The 23,146-nt window shown below is 47.1% G+C and overlaps 2 protein-coding genes across 2 annotated transcripts in view; both read left to right on the top strand.

The window, feature by feature from the left end:
- The window catches only part of PRPF6 (pre-mRNA processing factor 6), a 34,590-nt gene extending 23,289 nt beyond the window's left edge, over positions 1-11,301 (top strand). The window contains exons 18-21 of the mRNA XM_005309872.4: positions 448-539; positions 4,916-5,030; positions 7,291-7,417; positions 9,778-11,301. Coding sequence (XP_005309929.1) covers positions 448-539; positions 4,916-5,030; positions 7,291-7,417; positions 9,778-9,930 — 487 coding nt within the window. The 3' untranslated portion in view covers positions 9,931-11,301. The remainder of the gene's footprint in view (positions 1-447; positions 540-4,915; positions 5,031-7,290; positions 7,418-9,777) is intronic.
- Positions 11,302-14,775: 3,474 nt separating this feature from the next.
- Positions 14,776-22,791, top strand: C13H20orf204 (chromosome 13 C20orf204 homolog). Its single transcript, XM_065566189.1, has 5 exons — positions 14,776-15,073; positions 17,761-17,898; positions 18,386-18,454; positions 20,591-20,743; positions 22,299-22,791. Exons 1-5 carry the CDS (start codon positions 15,071-15,073, stop codon positions 22,446-22,448), a joined length of 513 nt encoding a protein of 170 aa, XP_065422261.1. The 5' UTR covers positions 14,776-15,070; the 3' UTR covers positions 22,449-22,791.
- The last annotated feature ends 355 nt before the right edge of the window (positions 22,792-23,146 follow it).

Raw genomic sequence — 23,146 nt, 5'->3', positions numbered from 1 at the left:
CTGAATATGTGCAGTCCTCTGGGGGGCACATCTAGGACACAGCTGCCATCATGTTACTTGTTCTGGGGATGCAGTTGGTTGCCAACTGTTTTCTTGTAATGGAAACTGTAGATTAATCTAAACTACCTTTCCATTTCTGTGTTAATTCAGTCTCCTCTAAATGCTTTTATCTAAGATGACTGTTACAAAATAAAGGTCACAATGATCTTTTAACCCATGGGATGGAAAAATTATAATAGCCATTGATTCTACCATGATTTCCTGCTGAACACATTTAGCCCAATGAGCTTACGAGTGAGCAAAATTAGTCTCCTGGAAGCTGTGCAGAGAGCACTGGTAGATGTGTTCTTAACAAGTCCCATGTCCTTCAAATGAAATGTCTCACAGGTTTCTTGCTTTCTTAGCTACTGAATTGAGATGTTGACAATGGTGTCTTTTCCACACCAGGTTAGAGTCTGTGCGATTAGAATACAGAGCTGGACTAAAAAACATTGCTAATACGCTGATGGCCAAGGCATTGCAGGAATGTCCCAACTCGGGTAAGGAGGAGCTGATTTTTCTCAAATGCAGTTATTTTCGCTTGGTGGATAAGAGGGGTCCTCATCTCTCTAAGATGTTTCTGCTAGCCATGTCATCTTATGTACTGGTCAGATTCTGATATGCTCTAGGACAGTGGTTCTCAAACTGGGGGTCGGAACCGCTCAGCGGGTCGCAAGGTTAATATATGGGGGGGGTCACGAGCTGTCAGCCTCCACCCCAAACCCTGCTTTGCCTCCAGCATTTATAATGGTGTTAAATATATTTTGAAGTGTTTTTAATTGATAAGGGGGGTCGCACTGAGAGGCTTACTGTGTGAAAGGGGTCACCAGTACAGAAGTTTGAGAACCACTGCTCTAGGAGGTGGTAATTTCCTTCTGCAAAAGAAGTGTTGCAGATCTGTTAGAGGTCTCAGATGCTTTTGACTCTTGCCTGAAGAGAAGGGCATGGATTGTTCACAGGTGGTTCAGTTTTCCTGCAGTGTTGCTTGGATTGTGTTATCAGGCCCGTGCCTGGTATGTGGTTCCTGGTTTTCTGAGAGAGTATCTTGGACATGGGTGACTTTTTTTCTTTGAGGACTAAACTGATTGCTCCTGTTTAAAGGAGGTGCTGGGTTCTGGGGTTGAATGAAAGCACTCTGGGTTAACAGAGATCATTTGTGCAGTAGAACTGTTCAACGGGGTATGATTTAGTGGAAGAATTATGAGATTTCTTTGCATCTTCCATGACTAGATGTGCACTCTTAAGAATTCCTTATGTCGGAGCTTGTCGGCACCTTGACAACACTTCCATGGGATAGGTAAATATTATCCCCATTTTATAGACGGGGAAAACTGATTGTGTGCAAGTGACTTGCCCAGGATAACACAGCAGATTGGTGTTGGAACCAGGACTAGAATGCAAGTGTTCCAGTTCCCACCCTCCCACTAGGTCAAGGGTTTCTAAACTTTTTTGTAGCATGAGCCACGTGTAAGTATTTCGTCCTGAACCTCCTTCCCTGCCATTCATGATTGCTGAGTTCTCTTCCTAGTCACAATTGTATAACGGCCCTGTAGCAACTACATAGCTAAATAATCTTGAGAAAGAAAAGCTTTTTATTTTAAGGATCTTTTTTTTGCCCTGTTGTGGAATACCACAATAGTCATAAAACATGTGCTCAGGTCAGGTCATGGACTTTTCTACACTGGTACAAATATAGCCTGCAAGTAAAGAGAAGTCTTGAAAGACACAAAGGGAAAATTCTTGCTCTAAACTATCAGTGAAATCAGAACAGAGTTAAAGAGAGAGTGAGTGTGTATGCGCGTGCACGTGTGTATACGTACACCCCCCTCCCCCCCCCCCCCCCCCCCCCCCCCCCCCCATGGTTAAGGCTACGATTATGTCACAGAGGTCGCGGAAGTCACAGAATCTCTGACTTCCAGAGACCTCTGTGACATTGGGGGCCCTGCAGCTGATTAACCGCTGCCAGCAGCAGGGGACCACTGCAGCAGCCCAGCCTCTGCAGGCAGCAGTGGGACCTCCCACAGCTCCCAGCCACTGCGGGGATCCCAGAGCTCCCCGGCCACTACTGCTGACGGGGCCCCCCTGCAGCTCCCAGGCAGGGGGCAGGGTACTGGACCCTCCTCCCTCCCCATTTTGTCAGCGATTTTTTGAGTAAAAGTCATGAACAGGTCACGGGCAATAAACAAAAATTCACGGAAGCCGTAACCTGTCCATGACTTTTACTCAAAATATCCATGACAGAATCGTAGCCTTACCTATGGTGCATATATGGCTGCCACTTACAGGAAGCTATTGCACTGAACCACCTGATGGAATCCTGGCAGATGTGAGACTTCTAAAGATTTCCACAGCTCTAGAGTGTTCCACAGGTGTGGCTGGCTGACAAGTGAAGCAGAAGATTTCATGCTCCTTTGAGCAGATTTCCTTTTCAGCTTTTTGGCAATGAAAGAAAAATTCTCTGGGGATGTGTAACCTTAAACTTCTGTGGGCATTTAGAGCAGTTTTTCTGGGCCTCCTGTGACTGGCCTGTTTGGCAGCAGGGTACAGTAAGGATCATTGGGAGGACTTCAGCGTTCCTCATCAAACTCTTCCAATTGCTTCCAGGTGGTACATTTTACAGCTTCTTAATGTTTTTCCTCCTGAGGGTAGTTACCTGTCATGTTCGCTTTGAAGAGATGAGAGTTGATGATTCTTAGGTAGATGTAGCGTGTCCTGTACAATTAAAATTACACACTGAACAATTTCACTCCTGGCTATCTGAAAGATTTGGTAACCTTTTTGTTCTGGGTCGTTCACTATGGGCTTATCTATCTATAGTGTAGCTATGCTAGCAGAGCCCTCTAGTGCAGATGCAGTCAAAGCTGGCAGAAGTTCTTCTTCTGCAGGCATAGCTGCATCATCTCATTCTTCTGTCAGCATAGTTGCATCTACACCAGGGTTTTGGTGGCATAACTACGTTGGGTGTGATTTCCGCCCTCCCCCGGACTTCTAGCCGACAACTATGCTGGCAAAACTTTGTAGTGTAGACCAGGCTCAAGTTTGGCTACCGTCAATCTGCCAATAATGACCTTGGGTGGTCTATTATTTTCATACTAAGTGCCCCCTTCGTAGCAGACTGCTAGAAATGTATATATTTTCAAGGCATTTTAGTTTTGCTTCTAGTAATTTGTTGGGAGGTTGGCAGTGTTGTTGGGAAGTATACCGGGTGCCTGAAGAGAGCTGTGGAAAGTTTCACCAGACCATTTATCCCTTCATGCTAACCACTGGAAAGTTGATGAGTGTATCCCACCTTGTGTCACTCATGAATTAACTGAATTAGTATGTAGGCAATGTGTGTGATTTGTCTGTACAATTAAAACATTTACCTGCACTTGTGGGATAACAGTGTTCAAACATTGCTTACAGAGGCATCCATAGATGGCCGATGGCCACCACATAACACCAATCATGTGTTTTGCATGATGCAGGGTCTCCAGAAGAGGTTTGAGGATAGTTCTATATTGCACTGTTCCCACTGTGTGGTGGTCACAGCTGAAAGTCTTTGGGCCGGCACATACCTAGTGTATGAAGTACCAAAAAAAATGGAAAGCGAAGAGTGTCTTGTAGAAGCGCTTCATAGCTGGAGACTCAGTATTCAGGGAATAGCAGCTGATACTGCAGAGCACAAAACAAAGAAGCATTCAGTACAAAGTTAGTGAGTTTTGGTGAGAGCTATTTGAGTATTAGGTTGGTCCATCACACGATGATTATGAAGCACAAATATGATGCGGCTGTGAAGGAGGCTAATGCAATCCTGGGATGCATCTGGCAAGGTATTTCCAGTAGAGTTAGGGAAGCATTATTACCATTATACAAGGCACTGGTGTACGCTCATCTGGAATACTGTGTGCAGTTCTGGTCTCCCATCTTTAAGAAAGACTAATTCAAACTGGAACAGGTGCAGAAAAGGGCTACTAAAATGATCAGAGGAATGGATAACCTATCTTACAAGAGGAGACTTAAGGAGCTTGGCTTGTTTAGCCTAACAAAACGAAGTAGAAGAGGAGATATGATCGCTCTCTATGAATACATCAGAGGGATAAACACCAGGAAAGGAGAGGAATTATTTAAGTTAAGGGCCAACGTTGGCACTAGAACAAATGAATATAAACTGGTCATCAATAAGTTTAGGCTTGAAATTAGATGAAGGTTTCTAACCATCAGAAGAGTGAAGTTCTGGAACAGCCTTCCAAGGGGAATAGTGGGGGCAAAAAGCCTAACTTATTTTAAGACTGAGCTTGCTAAGTTTGTGGAGGGGATGGTATGATTGCCTACAATGGCCTGTGGCCCATCCATGACTGCTATTAGCAAATATCTCCACTGGCCAGAGATGGGACACTAGAGGGGGACGGCTCTGAGTTAGAAAGAATTCTTTCCCAGGTGTCTGGCTAGTGGTTCTTGCCCACATGCTCAGCGTTTCATTGATTGCCATATGTGGGGTCGGGAAAGAATTTTTCCCCGGATCAGATTGGCAGAGACCCTGAGGGAGTTTGCCTTCCTCTTCAGAGTGAGGCTTGGGTCATTGGGCTGTTTTGAACTAGAGTAAGTGGTGGATTCTCTGTAGCCTGAAGTCTTTAAATCAAGATTTGAGGACTTCAGTAACTCAGCCAGAGGTTATGGGCCTACTATAGGAGTGGGTGGGTGAGGTTCTGTGGCCTGCAATAGTTGGGAGTATCAGACTAGATCATCATGATGGTCCTTTCTGGCCTGAACGTCTGAAGCAGTAATGACACACTGCATTCTGGATTTAAGCACCTACCATACTTGCTATTCTTGGTAAAATGTGGCCTTTTAATCTTTGACTTAACAAAAATTGGAATCTTTGTTTGGTTTTTAGGAATCCTATGGTCAGAAGCAATTTTCCTTGAGGCAAGACCACAGCGAAAGACCAAAAGTGTGGATGCCCTGAAGAAGTGTGAGCACGACCCTCACGTCCTGTTGGCTGTAGCCAAGTGAGTAGCTATTCCTATTTTTAATGAAGTAAAAATAGACATTTTGTCTCTGGACACAAGTTAAGGTCACATACACCATGAAAACGCTGCTGCAGATCAGTAGCATGTGGCCTTGCTTCAATACAGTATTGATATGCCTCAAAACCAGGAACAACCGATGCATCTGTATGGCTGCCTCTGAGCATCTGTGCAAATCAGCTTCTTTCTCTTGGTTGAACATAAGCTGTCTGCCTTTTTTCAGAGTACTAATGTCAGCTGGGAAGTGTAGGAGTGCAGTAGGGAACACTGTGGATTCATGCAGAGATCTGTTCTAGTGTTAGGTTTAGGTACACTGAAAACATCACTAGCATGGGATCCCTTGGTACATAGCTTTGACAAAGACTTGAAGTCAAGCTGTAATTGCTTTTCCTTTTGGGGACATGTTATTCATGCCCATGGAAGCGTGGGGCTGCTTGTGCTGGCCACTATGCCAGTTTAATGTGGACAGGTGCTATTTAAACTCCCTGTCTCTTCCCTCTTAGTCCCCAAATTCTGCCAGTGGCCCATAATCTTGACCTGCCGTACTCTCCTTTTCCAGTTCTGCTGCTTCCATCATCCCATGCTGTTTCATTTTGGGCATTTCCTGAGTATAAGTTGCCGGTCATGCTGAATTTGCTTCTGTGAAGCAGGCAAATGTCCATTTAGGAATTGAAACAAAACTAAAATGTCATTTTCTCTTGTTGCCTAGACCAGATTTTGAGTTAATCTAATATTGAAGGGCTAGTATTTTAATCCACTGTGCTTCATGGCTTTTTTCCTGTTCTTTTATGTTACGAGCCTCCAGTCAAGTGCAGGGCTGACTTTAGTGCAATAGTGATTGGAAACAGCTGTTTTTTCTTTTGTAAATACCAGAAGAGTTTAATAGAGGAAGTGTGTAAAACAGTGCCCAAATCTTACACAACTTTTCTTGTAAGCCAAAGCAAATCATACAGGATTCACTCCAGTTACTGTGGCACTAGGGTCTGCCAGACAATGACAGCTGACTTCTTCAGTTTTGTCAGCAAAGGAGAAGAATTTTAACTTTCGCTTTAGGGAAACTGGTTCCAGGCCCCTTCTGGTACATCCTCAGACTATTTAGTAGCTAAACTAAACCCAGCACAAGTTGCTTCCACCTCCCATAATGAGTCTTCTGTATGTGTCTCTGATACTGTGGGCTGTAACATGATTGTGAAGAGCTTTTGTTAAAAGTAAATAAGTTACTACAGATTGTTACTTTGCAGGTGTTTTGTCTGTTTCCTATCAGTGTTCATGCTCTTTAAATCACAGTTTATCTAACACCGAACAATCAAGTGTATCATAAGGCTTAAAAAACAATCATGTTATCAAACCATAAAATTATACAACTTAACAGCTTAGCCAATCACACAGCCTCCTATTCATAAAGACCTCGCTAGTTTTAATTGAACTCTATTTGATGTACAGAAACCAAACCCATAAAATATTGACACAGTTGATTAGTTCTTGGGGGAAAAGGTTTTGAAATTCATGAGCAAATTTTAGAAATGGCGACAGGCAATGTGAGTGCAAAAGTTGGGGTTTAAACATCTAAATCCCACACCTACCCTTTTGCATTGAAACAGATTTTCAATGTACGTCTGTTTCAGTAGATTTTAGTATTTCGCTATATACATGCACTTGTACTGATGGCTCTGCTACACAGTACGATGGGTTCTGCTTCAGATCTTGGCCTTCATAAATCTGGACACACTTCTGTAGGTACAGGACTTAAATAAACTCCAAATATCTAAAGATTGTACATAGCTTGTTAGATAGCTACAAGATCATCTTAAAACATTAAGAACGTGATGGTGGGAGATAGGATTGCCTGCATGAGCCTCTCATTTTATGAATTTGGTGCAGCATGGTTGACTGACAGTAAGCAAATAAGGGGAGAAGATTCTGCCTGGGTTTCAAGAAAATAACATTCTTTCTTCAGAACATCTGACTCTCCCCCCTGCTCCCTTCCTTGGTTGGGGGCTAATTTAGCCTTTTAGACTCAGTCAGCAATCAGCAAGGAAACAGTGGGTGTTCCATTTTACCTCTATAGTCCCTCTTCCACCTTCCCAGGCAGAAGGATCTCTTTTTGCAAAGCTGCCTCCTCTGTGCTGGGAGAGCCAAGAGCTGAACTTTTCAAGCTGTCAGGTGACCCGTTGTCTCTGCAAGTAGAGAGTGACCTGCCAACTGCTCACTTCTGCTTTTCTCCCTTTCCTTCCCACAACAGGTTGTTCTGGAGCGAGCGTAAAATAACCAAGGCCCGAGAATGGTTCCATCGAACAGTGAAGATAGATTCAGACCTGGGGGATGCCTGGGCTTTCTTCTACAAATTTGAGCTACAGCACGGCACTGAGGTAAGAGAGTGTCTCTCTCTATAGATAGAAGACATGACCTCCTGGGGAGTGATGCGGCGTCCCCACCCCACCTTCTGCTGGCTAACAGGACTGGTTTTGAAGCCCATCGTCACTATTCATTAATCAGCAACAGGAATCACTGCTCAGCCGTTCAGAGCACCCTGTTCCTAGCAGAGAGTGCATTGCCTCTGCAGTACACGTGGCCTGAGGAGTGAGAGGCTGAGACTGCTTTTGCTAACTAGATAATTATGAGCCGTGTGATTTAAAACATGATATTTTTAAAACCAGCATTGTTAATAGATGGAATTACTTTTTAGATTTCAGCTTCAGAAATTGCCAAATTCCTTTATGAAAGGAAATGTAAACCTACAAATGACTTAATCATTTTCTGAATCCAGAACCTTTCAGAGCAGCTATCTCAAAACTCTAAACAAAAAGGGTTCTGTATCTTAACAGACAACTTTATGTGGCTGGGAAACAATTGTGTGCAATCCTAGTGTTTGATTATAGATCAGAGCAACTGTCAGTCTAGTGTACCCCATCTGTGCTCTCTCTGTGGTTCTGCAGGAAATGGAAATTATCAAGCCAAATGCCATGTTGAACACCCTCTGCCATTGCACATCTATTCTTAAACTGAAGTGTGTACTTTCTGCTTTTGAAGCAGAGGATGGAGGATTCTTCAGGATCAGTTAGCAGTGCATGTAATGCTTGCCACAGCTCTTGTACGTTTAGGCAGAATATGCACTTCTCTCTACATGGACGCTCTGGTGTTCCTTAATCAATTCCTCTAGATATCACAGCATGGAAAAATAATACGGATTTTTAAAATTAGAAACTGCTACCCCAATAATAGATGCAGTAAAATGTGCACTGTTGAGCACTGACCCCAAGTACACTATCTTTTCTGTGTGGTTCTCCAAAGATGGTATTTCCACTCAGTCCACCGGGAGCGAATCTCACAAAAACCACCACCACAAAGAACTCGACACAGCTGGCAGCCTGTCTTTGCCATCCACAGTTACATTAGCTGATACAAAAATATATGAGCTCAACCTTCATTCTTCAAGGCATAAGCCATCCGCTAACTGCTTGGGGTTAGTAAGAAGTGTCCCTGTAGGTGTTGCTGGATAATTGCCCCTTATGAGGGTTTTTATCCCGTTCCCTGAAATATCGATATGGGTTGCAGTTGGAAATAACAGACCAGCTCCGATGGACCATTGTTCTAATCCTGTATGGCAGCTCCTATGTAATGCTCATGAGAAGCCTGGTGCTGAGGTGATGTGAGACTTCTCCGCTTCAGGGAGAGGCGTCTCCCTCGACATGCTGGATGTGTCTAGGCAACACAAGGAAAGCATGTGGGGGAGGGAAAGCTCAGTGGTTTGAGCATTGTTCTGCTAAACCCAGGGTTCTGAGTTCAATCCTTGAGGGGGCCACTTAGGGATGTGGGGCAAAATCAGTACTTGGTCCTGCTAGTGAAGGCAGGGGGCTGGACTCGATGACCTTTCAAGGTCCCTTCCAGTTCTAGGAGATAGGATATCTCCATTAATTTAATTTAATTTAATTTAATCCACCACAGTTGCTTTGATTCTGCCTGATCTGCGACTAGGGAAACAGTTTCATTGTCTGGCAGCCTAGAATGTACTAAGACTAGGCTCTAGAGCACCGTATTAGATTCATAACTCCGCAAAAGGTCCGTTTTTGTGTGTTCTCTCAAAACCAATGTTAGATTCTGTTGAAGAGCAACTAGGGAAAGAATGTGGGGAAAGGTAGATGGTGGCAAACCAAACCTAGTTTGGTGGCCCATTGGGCTGCTTTGCAAAGCTGAACAGTTGCCATTGATGCCAAGCTTTAACCTTCTGTTATTCCTAACCCTGATTCCTACCTCTTTCTTTTTTTAATGGTTTGTATAAGTCAGGGGTCGGCAACCTGTCAGAAGTGCTGTGCCGAGTCTTCATTTATTCACTCTAATGTAAGATTTCACGTGCCAGTCATACATTTTAACGTTTTTAGAAGGTCTCTTTCTATAAGTCTATAATATATAACTAAACTATTGTTGTATGTAAAGTAAATAAGGTTTTTAAAATGTTTAAGAAGCTTCATTTAAAATTAAATTAAAATATAGAGCCCTCCAGACCGGTGGCCAGGACCCGGGCAGTGTGAGTGCCACCGAAAATCAGCTCGTGTGCCGCCTTCAACACGCGTGCCATAGGTTGCCTACCCCTGGTATAAGTGCTTAACTTTCAGCACAATGTACCAATGCATTAGAAGGAATGGTAGAATCTGAAGATGGTCTTACTCAGCTAGGAGAAAGAATTGCGGGATTAAGATAGTCCCAACCTATTGTTTTTCTTCCTCTGTAGGAGCAGCAGGAAGAGGTGAAGAAGCGCTGTGAGAATGCTGAGCCCCGCCATGGAGAGTTGTGGTGTGAAGTGTCCAAGGACATAGAGAACTGGCAGAAAAAAATTGGAGAGATCCTAGTAGTTGTGGCAGCCAAAATTAAAAATGCCTTCTAGAGTATGCCATGTTCATCTGCCTCAATCATCCCTGCAGGACATGGCCCCTTTGCTAGACATGTTTCCAACACCCTCAACCCTGCCAGCGACACAATTGCTTAGAGCAAACAAAGGAAGTTGGTGGAACAAATGAGGACCCCTGGTTTTCCAAAAACATTATTGTGATGAGGAGACGGTCCCTTCCACTCCTGCGGTAGTGCTTGAGACTGCACATTGCAGTCGTTGGTGAGGCATAATCCGATGCGTTTGTTTTGTAATGTCTTCTGTGAACATTGCTGGCAGGTAATGGTGCTGAGTCATTTTGCGTAGGTTTGATGGGCATTCTCATTCGGATGTCTGAACCCATTCTGTAAATTCAAACCTTAATTATTGATCACTTTCTGATGACTTGCAGCTCCTCTAGTGTCTTCCCTGGCACGAGTTCTCTTCCTGTCAACCAGGCCTTCAGTTTCTTGGTGTTTGGCCCTTTTAATGATGACTCTTGGTCAACAAAGCTGTGTCCTTCATATTTAAGCATACTAAGGCTTAAAGAACGAGGAACCAAAGAACAATTATTGCTGAAAGACATGCCTGGAATGTTGGGATGGAAGGAAGGGCATGGTGGCAGAAACAGAAGGCAAAACTGTATGTTTGGTGTGACAAAGCTAGACTGGAACTGCCTCCTCAACTTTTGGGGTAGACTCCTGGTCAGATTTGTGTGGAAAACTATTCTTAATTGAGCATTTTGTGAAATCCAATAACCAGAACCTACTCTTAGTGATATTTTCTCTAATTTTTAAATGTATAATGTAAGCATTTTCTTTTAATGGAATAATTTCACTTTAATACTACAGCAGTAGTGTTAAAACAACATGGTAAAAATAACTCGAGGCTCTTTAAAGGAAAAATCCTTATTCTTAGAACCATTCAGAAGCCATGTGCTTTAACAACTGAAGCTGATCTCCAGGATGGATGGATATGAAACACTTCTCCAAGCTCAGATGGAGAAACTAGCTTGTTGCTTGGATGATCTTGGAGCACATAGACGATATCTGTGTCTGTAGCCCCTGTAAGTTGTCTTAGGTTCATGAGTAAAGTTTTCTAAACCTATGAGCAGTGCCATTTTTTGACCCAAAGGGGTGACTTTCATTCTCTTGATCCTCCTTTGAGTGAAAAGAAATGTCCTCCAGAGAGATTGTATCTATTTTATTCTTCACCAACTGAAAGATACAAATGTCTCCAACTTCATTTAATTGCATTTGTATATTAGGATATAGTGATTTTTTTTTTTAAAGTATGTATCATCATAGAATGCTGTTTGAAGAAAACCTGTCACTTGCCTGGAAAACTGTACAGATGTAATGGGATGCTATAAAATACAACTGTCTTGTGTTTCGCTTTGAATTCTATTTGACCACCATCTCCTCCATTGCAGTGACTGTTGCGTGTCAAAGAGTAAATGCAGGGTGGTTGGATGTGACTAGTGGGTGGGTACCCTATGAAAGGCCAGCTACTCCTTACAAAGATGCCCGTGTGAGGAATGTATCTGTCTGCCAAGCTTTCTCATATTCTTTTGCTTTAAGTGCCACATTGTTTAAGGAGTGGCCACTCTTGATGAAAGTTTTTCTTTCAGATTTATAAATGCGAAATGAAGCCCATGTGTTCTCTCTGATAGCTGGTGAGAACATGTGCAATTGCACCTTCATTAAGAAAGGTATACCTCATTAGTGCGCTGGGGGCTTGTAAACTTTCAAAGGCTCAGGCCTGCAGCTGTTCAGGCAAGCAGCATGGAGAGGGAAGACCTCCACTATTCCAAGAGATTCTCCACCACCAACAGTGACTTTCCTTCCGTCGCTGATGCAGAGGCAGGGTGACGGTTCTCTGCATGGGGGATGCAGGGGCTGAGTCTGGGTTAACCGTACTGAGAGAGGACAGGGGTGTTGGTTGGTTGGGGTGGGGAGGTATAGATAAGGGGATAGTTTAACTAGGATTTTCCAGAGTTGGGTCAAACTAATAATGGTTCTGCAGGGGGTCAGCTTGAAAAAATGTGTTAACAAATTAGACAAGGTGGGTGAGATCTTTTATTGGACCAACTTCTGTTGGTGAGAGAGACCAGCTTAAAGCAACAGAAGTTGGTCCAATAAAAGATACTACCTCACCCATCTTGTCTCTCTAATATCCTGGGACCAACATGGCTACTGCATATATTAACAAATGCCATTTACATACTGTATTGAGTACCTACGGGGCCTATCCTTACCCCTCTGCTTATAGATGGTGTCCCTTCCCTGTCTTCTCATCGGTCCTTTGTCTCTCGAGATTGTAAGATCTTTGGGGGAGGGGACTGTTCCTCTTGGTTGGAAAGTGCCACAGTGCTAGAAACGTGCTAGAGTAATCAGGGCAGCAAGCTTGGGCTTCACAGTCACCCGGGTACAGAGGGCCTGAAAAGCCCTATATGGCCCTTAAGTCCTGCAGTGAGGCTGTGTTGGATGAAACACAGTGGGGTTTTTACACTCTGCTTTGGAATGGGCTGGGGAAGGGCTGTTGGATCCAATGTCTGGGAAAGTCCCAAATAGGGGAGAGGGGTTTGGAGGGTTGGGACGCTGACCCCCACCTCACATCCCTGCCCATTGGTTGAGGGCTGAATTCCATCCTCCCCTGCACTTGCTTTGTTCCCAACACAAAGTCCATTCATTCAGACTTTGTGTGAGATTGGAGTGAACTTTCCCTTATTTAAAGAGCATAAAATGTAGCAACATAATAATACAAAAATTCACCTTCAGGGTAAATGAACTCTCTCTCCCAGTGCTGAGGCACAGAATGGGGTATTGAAAGCATCGGGATGTGAGGGCTATGTACCAACACATGGATTTGTTTCCTTTCGAGCATGAAATTCCTCTTGCCACCCAGTGTTTCTACCTTTCACCTTATCTTTCAAAATGCCCTTAATTGTTGATGCTTTTTTTTTTAAATGGACTCTTCCCTTTACCAGCTTCATGTTTTTAGATGCCTTAACATTTTGAAAATGGATTTTTGAACCTGTAAATTTTATTTATATGCACATAGAGCACAATAAACATGTCTGGATCCAGCCTTCAGTGGTGTGTCCTTGAGTATACATAGTTCCTTCTGCTTCAACTGATGATCCAGCAGACCGTTCCCCTCTCAGATCCCTCTGGAAGCCTTAGTGCTGCCAAGACGTCTGTAAGAATTGGGTTGGGTTATTCAGGTATCCTAAAAGCCACACATTTTCGCTTCATGGTTCTGCGCCCTCTTCTTTGCCAAGTAACTATTGCTCTTAACCCATTCCTTCTTTGTTGTTCCATTAATCTTTTTGTTACATCATGTATGAACGTAGTTGTAAACTTGTGGCATGGGCCATGTCTTATTAATACCCAGGTGCCTAGCATGCTTTTGGTTGCTGTCAAATCTTTAGATTAGCCATCCGCAATTTGTTCTGTAAAAATCATGGTGAGAAGAATTTAAATTAGGTTTAGCTGACGTCACACTCCAAATATGATTCTGAGCTCATTCATCTGAGGCCAACAAAGGTACCTTGTTAACCTCTCTTTGTGTGTATACAGAGCTCAAGTGTCTTAACCATATTACACTGGCTACTCACACTAAGTTCTATAAATTGATAACATCTAGCAAGATGATTTTATAGTACAAAGTGCAGTTATGAGCACTAAAGTAGGTTAATTCCATTTTAGATCCACTTTCAGAAATTGCTAATTGAAACATGTTGCTAGTAGAAACTGAAAGGGAAAGGTCTGGCTTGCCACGATCTGGGATCTTTGACAGCAGTTAGCTCCACAGCAATAATTCTCCACCCCAAAAGGTGGTTCTGTGAGAGCAAGGATGGAGCCAACACCTTATTTCCAAAGCAGAATTCCCAAGTGTTTCCTCTTGCTTTTGTTTCAGGATCTTCAAACCTCTGGCAGCTTGGCCTAGGCATGGCTGTCTTCAGCAGTAGTAGTTCCATAGTGTTTTGGAAGCCTTACCTGGCCCTCTGCATGCCTGATGGAGCTGGCACCATGTGCTTCAGTTTGAGACTGGTTTTCAGGAGACTTTCTGGAAGTGGTGGTGGTGGTGGTTGAAACACTGAGGAAGGGAGATGGTTATTTATTACCTGTAGTGTGGTAGCCCTGTCCTAGACTTGGCAATGTATATACATGGAACAAGGTTCCTACCCCAAAGAGTTCACAATCAAGGTTTGAAATATAGGTTGAAACCCAGAAGGGACTTGCCCTTGTTGCTTCATAGACAGGTCATAAGAACGGCCAGACTGGGTCAGACCAAAGGTCCATCCAGCCCAGTATCCTGTCTGCCGACACTGGCCAATGCCAGGTGCCTCAGAGGGAGTGAACCTAACAGGTAATGATCAAGTGATCTCTCTCCTGCCATCCATCTCCACCCTCTGACAAACAGAGGCTAGGGACACCATTCCTTACCCATCCTGGCTAATAGCCATTAATGGACTTAACCTCCATGAATTTATCCAGTTCTCTTTGAAACCTTGTTATAGTCCTAGTCTTCACAACCTCCTCAGGCCAGGCGTGCCACAGGCTGTCCAAAAGCACCTTCTCCAGACAGGTACTTCATGAGCACCCCGAAAATCCCACCCTCCGCACACTGGGACTCGACTCCCAGCAGTTTGCGCTGTAAAACAGAGCGATCAGACCCGACCCTCCGCTCCCAGGCAGAGACTTTCTTCTCCAGCTCCTCTATAACCAAGTTGTTATAATCTGCCACGATCCTACCCCTCTGCCGAGACTTTAAGAGGCTGCTTCACTCTTCCCCCCCCCCCCCCACACACACAGCCCGCCCCCTTTCCCCTTCTTCCAGCTCTGGGAGGGCAGGTGCAGGTCTCCGGCTGGGATAACTGGGGCAGGCAGGATCTGGGGGCGGCGGGGGGTGGGTGGGACTAGAGCCGCGGGCGCCTTATCCCCTCCCACTCCTACTCTTAGCTCCTGGAGCCAAGTTCAAATGCTGGGACCCAGCTGGGGCAGGCGAGGGAGCGGCAGGGGCACCGGTTGAGACAGGTCCCCTGCGCCGGGCATCCTGGAGCTTGGAGGGACCGTACGGGACCATGCAGCTGGGCGCCTCGCCTCCCTCCCCGGGCATTTGCAGATGTGGGGATCGGCACCGCGAGCGATAAATGGTGAGTGTCCCGGGGGGGGGGGGTTGATCCCAGCCAGCCGCAGCTGCCACCTGGAAGTTTGCGCCCGGGGGGCTGAGAGGGCATTTTGGGACCATGTGGGGTCCCCCCCCCCGCATAGGAGAAGCACCGATTCCAGCTAGATCCAGGAGAAGGGACTGGAAATTCCCACTCCGCACCGGCCCCCAGGGACTGTTCCTGTCTAAACCCCGCTCGCCACGGGCCAGACTTTCCTGTAAATGGTCCCGCTTTGCAGCAGCGGCTGCTTGTTTCTGGAAAGGGCAGGATCTTCCCCCGTCCTGGGGCTGGCTCATGGCTGGAGCCCGGTCATTGCACGGAGCCAGCGTGGGCGTGTGTAGATGCTTGGGGGGGGCCTCGTCCCAGCCTCCTGGTGTGGTCGGGGGCAGCCGAGCCAGGGAGAGAGACCCTTTTGCAGGGGGGATAAACTCCTAGCCCTGAAGTGTATAAAAATCAGCGCATTGGCGGAGGGGAGGAAAGCTCTGTCCTTAATTAGCAGTGTGTTGAAATCGATTTCCTCCGGGCTTGTCTGCCAGGTTTAAGGCAGAGCCAACCAGACCCCTTCTGCCCTCCAAGCTACCCAAAGCGACAGGGGTCATCAGGACAGTGCAAGCCAGGACACCGTGTGGGGACCAAAGTGATTTCTGCTGGAGCACATCTATGCCTCTGAGTTTAGAGCATGTGCCACCAGGAAGTGCTCTATCAATACTGGTGATTTCCCTTATCTGTCACTGTTTGCTAGAGGATTAAAGCCAGGAAAGAAAAGATTAGCCCCTCAGGCATATGCAAAGCACAATTTAATACCTGAGTTTTTCTACCCAGTTCACAGTCCTGTTCTTAACCTTACAAATCACTCCTGGTCCTTCCATGGAAGGAGGTGACTTCTAAACCCAGAATGAACTTTTCCTGGATGCCACAAACAAATATTAAGTGATGCCAATTTTGAAAGGATGTTGTGTGTGTGTGTGTAAGGGGGGCAGGGGCCCAAACCTTCAAACTGTCATGGAGAGAGAATTAGTAATCCCCAGGCATGTGAATTAACTACAATAACTTTTTCCACCTCTGAACAGTGCCAATTACTAAGAGAAAACAGTTCTCATGATTTGTTCATTAGAGTCTTCCTTCTACAAGGGTGTATCTCTTATGGGCACCCCTCCATCAGGCTGGTCACGTGAGTTGTGAGAATCGCAGGTCATAGCCTTTGAGAGTGTAGCCAGCCTGCCTTTTTAATGGCAGACTGTGTTTCTTCACATATTAAGGACTGAAAATGTAGTACCCGTCCCAGCTGCTTGGAAATGGTGCAAGTGTTGCTCTGTTCCAGAATTTGATATTTATGGAAAGAGTCCTTTACTTAATAGTTCAAGTGAAATTGCACGGCCTTCTTTCCTCTGTGGGGAAGCCTTCCTGAGTAGCAACCCTTAGACTTTGGCCGGTGTCTGTGTGGAAAGGGATATTCCGTTTGCAGTGAAGCTGGCATTTTGATGAATGTCTTTGAGCGTTATTTATATCTTCTGGGCTGCCTGGTTTGAAGTTTGCTCTGGAGTGATATCTCCCTTCTCTTGGGGAAATGTGCAGAGAAAACAAAGCGGTGCAATTGGCGTATCTGAGAAGATTCTGCCACACCCCAATAGAAATTCCACTCCCTTCGCTGGGGCAGAAGGAAGTAAACCTAGACCATTCCTTGACGCGTCTGAGGATCATTGATTTTTCCAAGACAGGACAAGCACTGAGATTTACTTCATCCACTCAACAGTCTCAGATATCAAAGCTTCGGCTTCAGTGCTATGCCACGGCTGGCTTCAGTGCTGCGTGGAAAGCCTGAAGGTTTGACGAGGGATCCGTGCTGCACCAATGCAAGCAGAGAGCTGTGTAGGCTATTTCCCCCCCATTTAGCCATCAAAAGCGTCTGTTTCGTTCCTGTGTGAGATCCCTGAGCACCTGGATTAAAGGAACTTTTTGAAAAGCTGGAACACGCGCAGAACAATTGCACAAGAGACCATGTCTCACTGGATTTTATTGCTCCTGTATTTTATATTCAGCACCTTTTTAAAAATGTGACAAAATAGGCTTCCCACACAGCAGCCATTCTTCTGCCTATTCAGGCCTCCTCTGTCCCTATGCACCATCCTGACAGCTGCCCCCAGTTTTGTTTGGACACATAAAAACACCTCTCCGAGGATTGAGACGCTGTTGCCATTAATTCTAAATGAAGTCTTTGGATTTGCCCCTGAAATGGCCTGGGACCATCTGACCTAAGACTGCATCTCTCCCATGACTGAAGCCCCTTTGCTCTAAAAGGAGAAGGAAGTGCTGGCAACGTGTTCTCCAGGAGGACCTCTCAGCTTTGGAGTCTCCTCTCCCCTGATCTGATAAAGTCCAAATCTGTCGGGAATGCTGCACAACCTGGTTAGCTGACCCAGGGACATGTATTCCCGAAGGATACCTTATTTATACTGTAGTCCAATGTACTCTTCATGCTTTCCACTTCTTATGTAGGAGCTCCCCATATGCGCTTCTGGAGTCCACGCTGACCCCTCCCAGGACAGCCGACCATGCTGCTTTTAAACCACACAAGCGAAACCAGCTTCCTTTCAGCCTGAAAGGCAAAGGCAGGTCTCCCGTGCCTGGCACTAGTGTACAATGCTGAAGCTGCGTTGTTCTTTCCCATCTAGATTCTCCCCAGGACTCTCCTTTGTGCTGTTCTGCTGCTGCTGCTTGTATCGGTGCTGAGCAAGGGCAAGGCAAAGTGCAGCATTGTGGAAATCCTGCGGCAATACCAAGCCGTGATCTTCGATGAGCTCCAGAACCTGGTGAGTGGAGCGGACAGTCCCCGGCGGGTGGGCGGGCGGGTATACAAATGTAGCTATCTGGCCATGTGGCACGGGTTGTCTTAGACTGTGTCGGGCCTTTGGAGCAGGGAGCGTGGCTTCACTGATGTGGGTACAGCGCCCAGCAGAATAGGGCATCCATCCTACCTGGGCCTTTAGGCATTGCTGAAGTATAACAGTGTTCCCTGCGAATGGGAAGTGCGTACCAAGAGTGCCACTGGAATTCAGCTGCCAAGGCAACAGCAAACTCCCTACGCCCATGAAAAGTGCCAGGAGATTTTTGTAAGGGGCACTCTCCCCCCATCAAGCCAGCCATAGAGCTTCAAGGGGTGCTCTGCTCAGTTCCGTGGGTCTCTTCTCCCCAGCGCATATAGCTTGTGCTGTGCACAGAGCGCGGGATAGTAACTTCAGGGGAGCCGGAGGGAAAGGCCCAAAGCTGATCAACTTGTAATCCTTTTATTTTACACAGAAAAACTTGACTCGATCTGCTGAAACCCCACGGAGGGGGAGAGCTGGCCTAGCCTGCCTCTCTAACAAGGTAAATGCTTTCTCTGCAACGTGCTTTGGTGTGTGTGTGTGTGTGTACACCAGCATCCTGTACTAGATGAAATCAGGACTGCTCAACTGTGTGTCATCAGCCCTGTACCGCTAGCTAACAGCCAGTACTTCCCTTTAGCTCAGTGAGCACTGTCTGTGTATGTGGAACAGGGTGACGTGGGTTCTCTTCCTGTTTTCACACAGGTTTGGCCATTGAATGGGTGTGAGAAAGAGAGTGGGGGCCGAGATGTGAGTCTGTACAATACTGGGTCACACATCAGGCGATCCTGCAGTGCACGTAGGCAGGCCGTTTGTCTGGTTTTAAGCTGCAGAGTCTTCTTCTTGGGTGGTTTGTTCCCTGTCCGGGACTGAGACAAAATCAGAGATGGTTTTGTCCAGTATCGGACAGGGAATGACATTTTGGAGAGCGCACTGCTCCCCCCGCCCCGCTGTGCATGCGAGGTCACGTGGCAAGGCTGGACCGGCATGCCCTTCAAAATGGCGTCATCTGTGCAACGTGACCTCATGCACGCCATGCGTGCGAGGTCCCCCCAGCAGGGGTGGAGCGGTGCGCTCCTCAAAATGGCATCTGCAGCGTGACTTCCTATGCCCCACGTGCGCAAGGTCGCGCCGGTGGGGTGGACCCACGCCATTCCAGAAGTACAGGAAAGCCAGGTGTTGTGGGAATGCGTGAGTGGCCACCCAAACTGCCCAGCAGTGACTAGCTCTCATGCCATGGCCACTCGGCATTTTGTGGCAGCAGAGACACGGCCAAATTGTGACTGGCGCTCGCTCTCAAGCCAGTTCGACACACTCCCCTAGCTAGACAAAGCCCAGCCACAAGTGTCTGAGACATAGGCTAGGTCTACACTACGGGGGGGGGTCGACCTAAGATACGCAACTTCAGCCACGTGAATAGCGTAGCTGAAGTGGCGTATTTTAGGTCGACTTACCTGGCTGTGAGGACGGCGGCGAGTCGACCGCTGCCGCTCCCCCATCGACTCCGCTTCCGCCTCTTGCCGCGGTGGATTTCCGGAGTCGACGGCAGAGCGATCAGGGATCGATTTTATCGCGTCTTCACTAGACGCGATAAGTCGATCCCCAATAGATCGATTGCTACCCGCCGATCCGGTGGGTAGTGAAGACGTGCCCTCACAGAAGTTCCAGTCCCACTCTTGACCCTGGTGTGACAAGTCTGCAGGCAGTGTTGTCCCTGTGCTGTACACCAGGGCACCGCAGAGCTCCGTGGCTACAGCAGGGGATAGAACTCGAAACCCTGGGACTCCGAACTGCCATTTGCTATTGGAGCAGTTACGATTCCATCCAGGAGGAGGCAGTAGAACGCAGGCACACTAACCAGTTCAGTGCGCTATGTGCCCCTTTGCTTTCGCACAGTTTACTGCTCACACCTGAGGATTTTGCTGTTTGCTCTGTTCTGAGTTCCTGCCCCGCCGCTTTTGTGTAGCTAAAAAGCCCTCGGGTATTAGCTACACAAAAGCTGCGGGGCAGGAACTCAGAACAGAGCAAACAGCAAAATCCTCAGGTGTTGTTAATAATAATTAATTTATTATTATTATTTATTATTAACACCTGAGGATTTTGCTGTTTGCTCTGCCCCGCAGCTTTTGTGTAGCTAATAACTGAGGGCTTCTTCTTTTGTATTCAAACAAGGGGAAGTGTGTGTGTGTGTGTGTGGGGGGGGGGGGGTTCATCTAAAAAGGGAAATGGATGTGCCCATGACCTGCCCTTTGAGGGAAAGGCTGCAGGTCTCTTTAGCAGCTGGGGTGGAGGGGAGCCTGCTGGGCGGCAGCAGCGCTAACGTGGCGGTGCAGGTGGATGGGCAGCAGGTAACACTTGTATCACTTGCACGGTGACACTGCCTGTGGCCACAGCCTCATGCCTTGTTCCCCCAGCGGTCAGCAGAACAGCGGCCCTAAGCTGTATTCTAGTGGGGGGAGGGATTTTTTTTTTGCAGGGTTGGGCGACGACTATATTTTAGGGCACTATTTACTCCAGTGATCTAAGACGCTGGGACCCCGAGGTTGTCTTAAGCTACCGCTGGCTCCTCTACTTAACCATAGAGTTTTCTGCTTGAGTTGGCTCTGCACATCTGGATTTTGCATCTTTCTTTGTTCAGGAGCAGAAAATCCTGCTGTCTATCTCCACCATGAGCATGTCTCTCAGGGACATGGTCAGAGGCCCCTGGAGGAATCCTGAAGTGGTGGCTGTGATGCAGGTGGTCAGCAACACGGAGTCTGTGACCAAACAGAACTGCAAGAAAATCCACAAGGTCAGGGCTTGCTTTTCTCTTCTGCCATGCAGCTGGCACAGTGCAAAAAATAGCAGCCATTCATTAAGTTTAAGTGTTGTAACCGTGTTGGTCCCAGGATATTAGAGAGACAAGGTGGGTGAGGTAATGTCTTTTATGGGACCAACTTCTGGTGGTGAAAGAGTCACGTTTTTGAGCTCTTCTTCAGGTCTGTACAAGCGCAAAAGCATATCTCTTTCACCACCAGACGTTGGTCCAATCAAAGATATTACCTCACCCACCTTGTCTTTGTTAGGCAGCACATGCAGGCCTGGGGCAAGATCCAGGGTCTCCCCAGAAATCAGGGGTGGCTCTGTGTCTTTTGCCTCCCCAAGCATGGCAGTCAGACAGCCTTTGGTGGCATGCCTGCGGGAGGTCCGCCAGTCCCGTGCCTTCGGCGTACCTGCCGCCAAATTGCTGTGGGACCGGCAGACCTCCCGCAGGCATGCTGCCTTTGGCAGCCTGACTGCCGCCCTACAGGGACCAGCAGGCCAATCCCCGCGGCTTCCCGCCCCAGGCACGCACTTGGTGCGCTGGTGCCTGGAGCCACCCCTGCCAGAAATGATGCCTTCGAACTGTCACTGAGCTGTTCTGTTGTCTGAAATGAATTCCCTGCGGGAGAACCCTGGGGAAACCCCAAGCTGATAGCCACCCTCTCCCTATCTGGCACTAGTGCTGGGTTCATTAACGGACACTCTTCACCTGGGAGAGTCGCGGGGGAAAGCCCAAGCTGAGGGAATCCATTCGGATGTTTGATGCCCTTGTGCAAGACTCTGCCGACGAGCTCAGGTTACCTGGCACAATCTCAGGAAATCCCCGGCTCCGCCCCCTCCTCCACCCAATTTGTCAGAGTAACTAATTTATTTAGTGTCGTCTCATTGGGAAATGTGGCTGACTGGTCTGAATAGCCAATCGATCGGAGCGCCTATGAATGGAGACTGATACCTGGGGGAGGGAACCATTTCAAGTCCTCTGGGGAACAGATCTTGTGTCTTCTCCACTTACCAGATGACTTTCCTCCATACTAGATGTGTGTGGTCTGCATTAATTAGCCAATATCCAACGCTGGGATTATTTATGAGGATTCTAGGCTGTTGTTGAAATATATATAAATATATAGGAGAAACACCTCCATGCCCTATCCCCCCGGTTGGAAGTTTTACCTTGGGACGTTCCACCAGGTTGGAACGCACCCACCCTCTCTGGAGAGTGATACTGGATGGTACAACTCCACACCTCACAGGTGGCTTCTCTCCTGTACGGCCAGATGTGCACGTGTGCGTGAGTGTCCAGGTATCCAGCAGAGCACACGCAACCCCCTGGGAAGTGTGTGTGTTACAGGTCCCACACCCTCGCCAGTGGGTTACATGCATGCTTGGGGACCCCCATTTTCCAGTGCTATCCCCCTCCCCACTGCTTTTCCCCACATGCTCCTGGGGTACGAACAGCTCTGAACTGGTCTCTGTCCTGTTCGGCGTCTGTATCTAGGCATGGTTTTCATTGCTGTGACTGTTTTTCTTTCTTTGCATGCTAACAGAAGAGTCTGTCAACAGCTACAGAGAAACCGCGACACAGAGGCCAGGGCAACAGGAGAAAGCAGCTGAAGGTGATAGCGCGAACAGTGGAAAACTTGGTCACCTGCTGGGAGAAGCTGTTCTCTCTCCACTCAAAGGACTGGGACACATAGGGTCAGTAGGAAGCAGTGTATGGTGCTCTCCCCATGGGTGCTGAGTACCTGGGATTGTACCACCACCTCCGTACTAGCCAGTAAGCAACACTGATTTCCTGGAAACTCCTTGCCTTCTGATTTCTTGGTTCTGCCATTGGGTGAAGCAGGCGGTGCTGGGGCAGGCTTTCCATTGCATCCCATCCTTCTCTGTGGGGACTGGAGAGGGACGTCTCTTATGCTCATGGCCCGCTCTGCTACTGTTCCAGGTAGCAAATACTGAGGGTCAGATTCAGCCCTGAAATCAGCTGAGTGGCATCAACAGAATTTGCTCCTTTGTGCTGAATAAAACTTTGTTGGACATTTCCACAGCGGGGGCCTTGGCTCCGGCGGGTCTGTATGTTAGGAATTTGGAAGGACAGGGCAGTGAGCAGGCAGTGAAAGAAGGGGGTAATAGGGTAACAAGAGGCTCCTGGATTATGAAAATGCTTCTTGTCTGCTAGGAACTCTCTCACACTGTGTAACACTGACAGACCTGTTGTTGGTGGGTGGGATTGAATCTGGGACCTGTGGAGCTTAACTACGTAAGCCCTACCGCATGAGCTAAAGGCCATCTCCCTGTAGAGTAGACTCATTTTATCTCTCTCTTTAAGTGGTCTCAGTACCACACGATGGGACAGAGCACCACACCCAGGAGGTGTGTGGGTTACAACTGCACC

The sequence above is a fragment of the Chrysemys picta genome, chromosome 13, assembly GCF_011386835.1.
Source record: "Chrysemys picta bellii isolate R12L10 chromosome 13, ASM1138683v2, whole genome shotgun sequence".
NCBI classification, from domain to species: domain Eukaryota; kingdom Metazoa; phylum Chordata; order Testudines; family Emydidae; genus Chrysemys; species Chrysemys picta.
The sequence above is the reverse complement of the archived record's forward strand: the minus strand, read 5'-3'. Positions and strand labels throughout refer to the sequence as shown.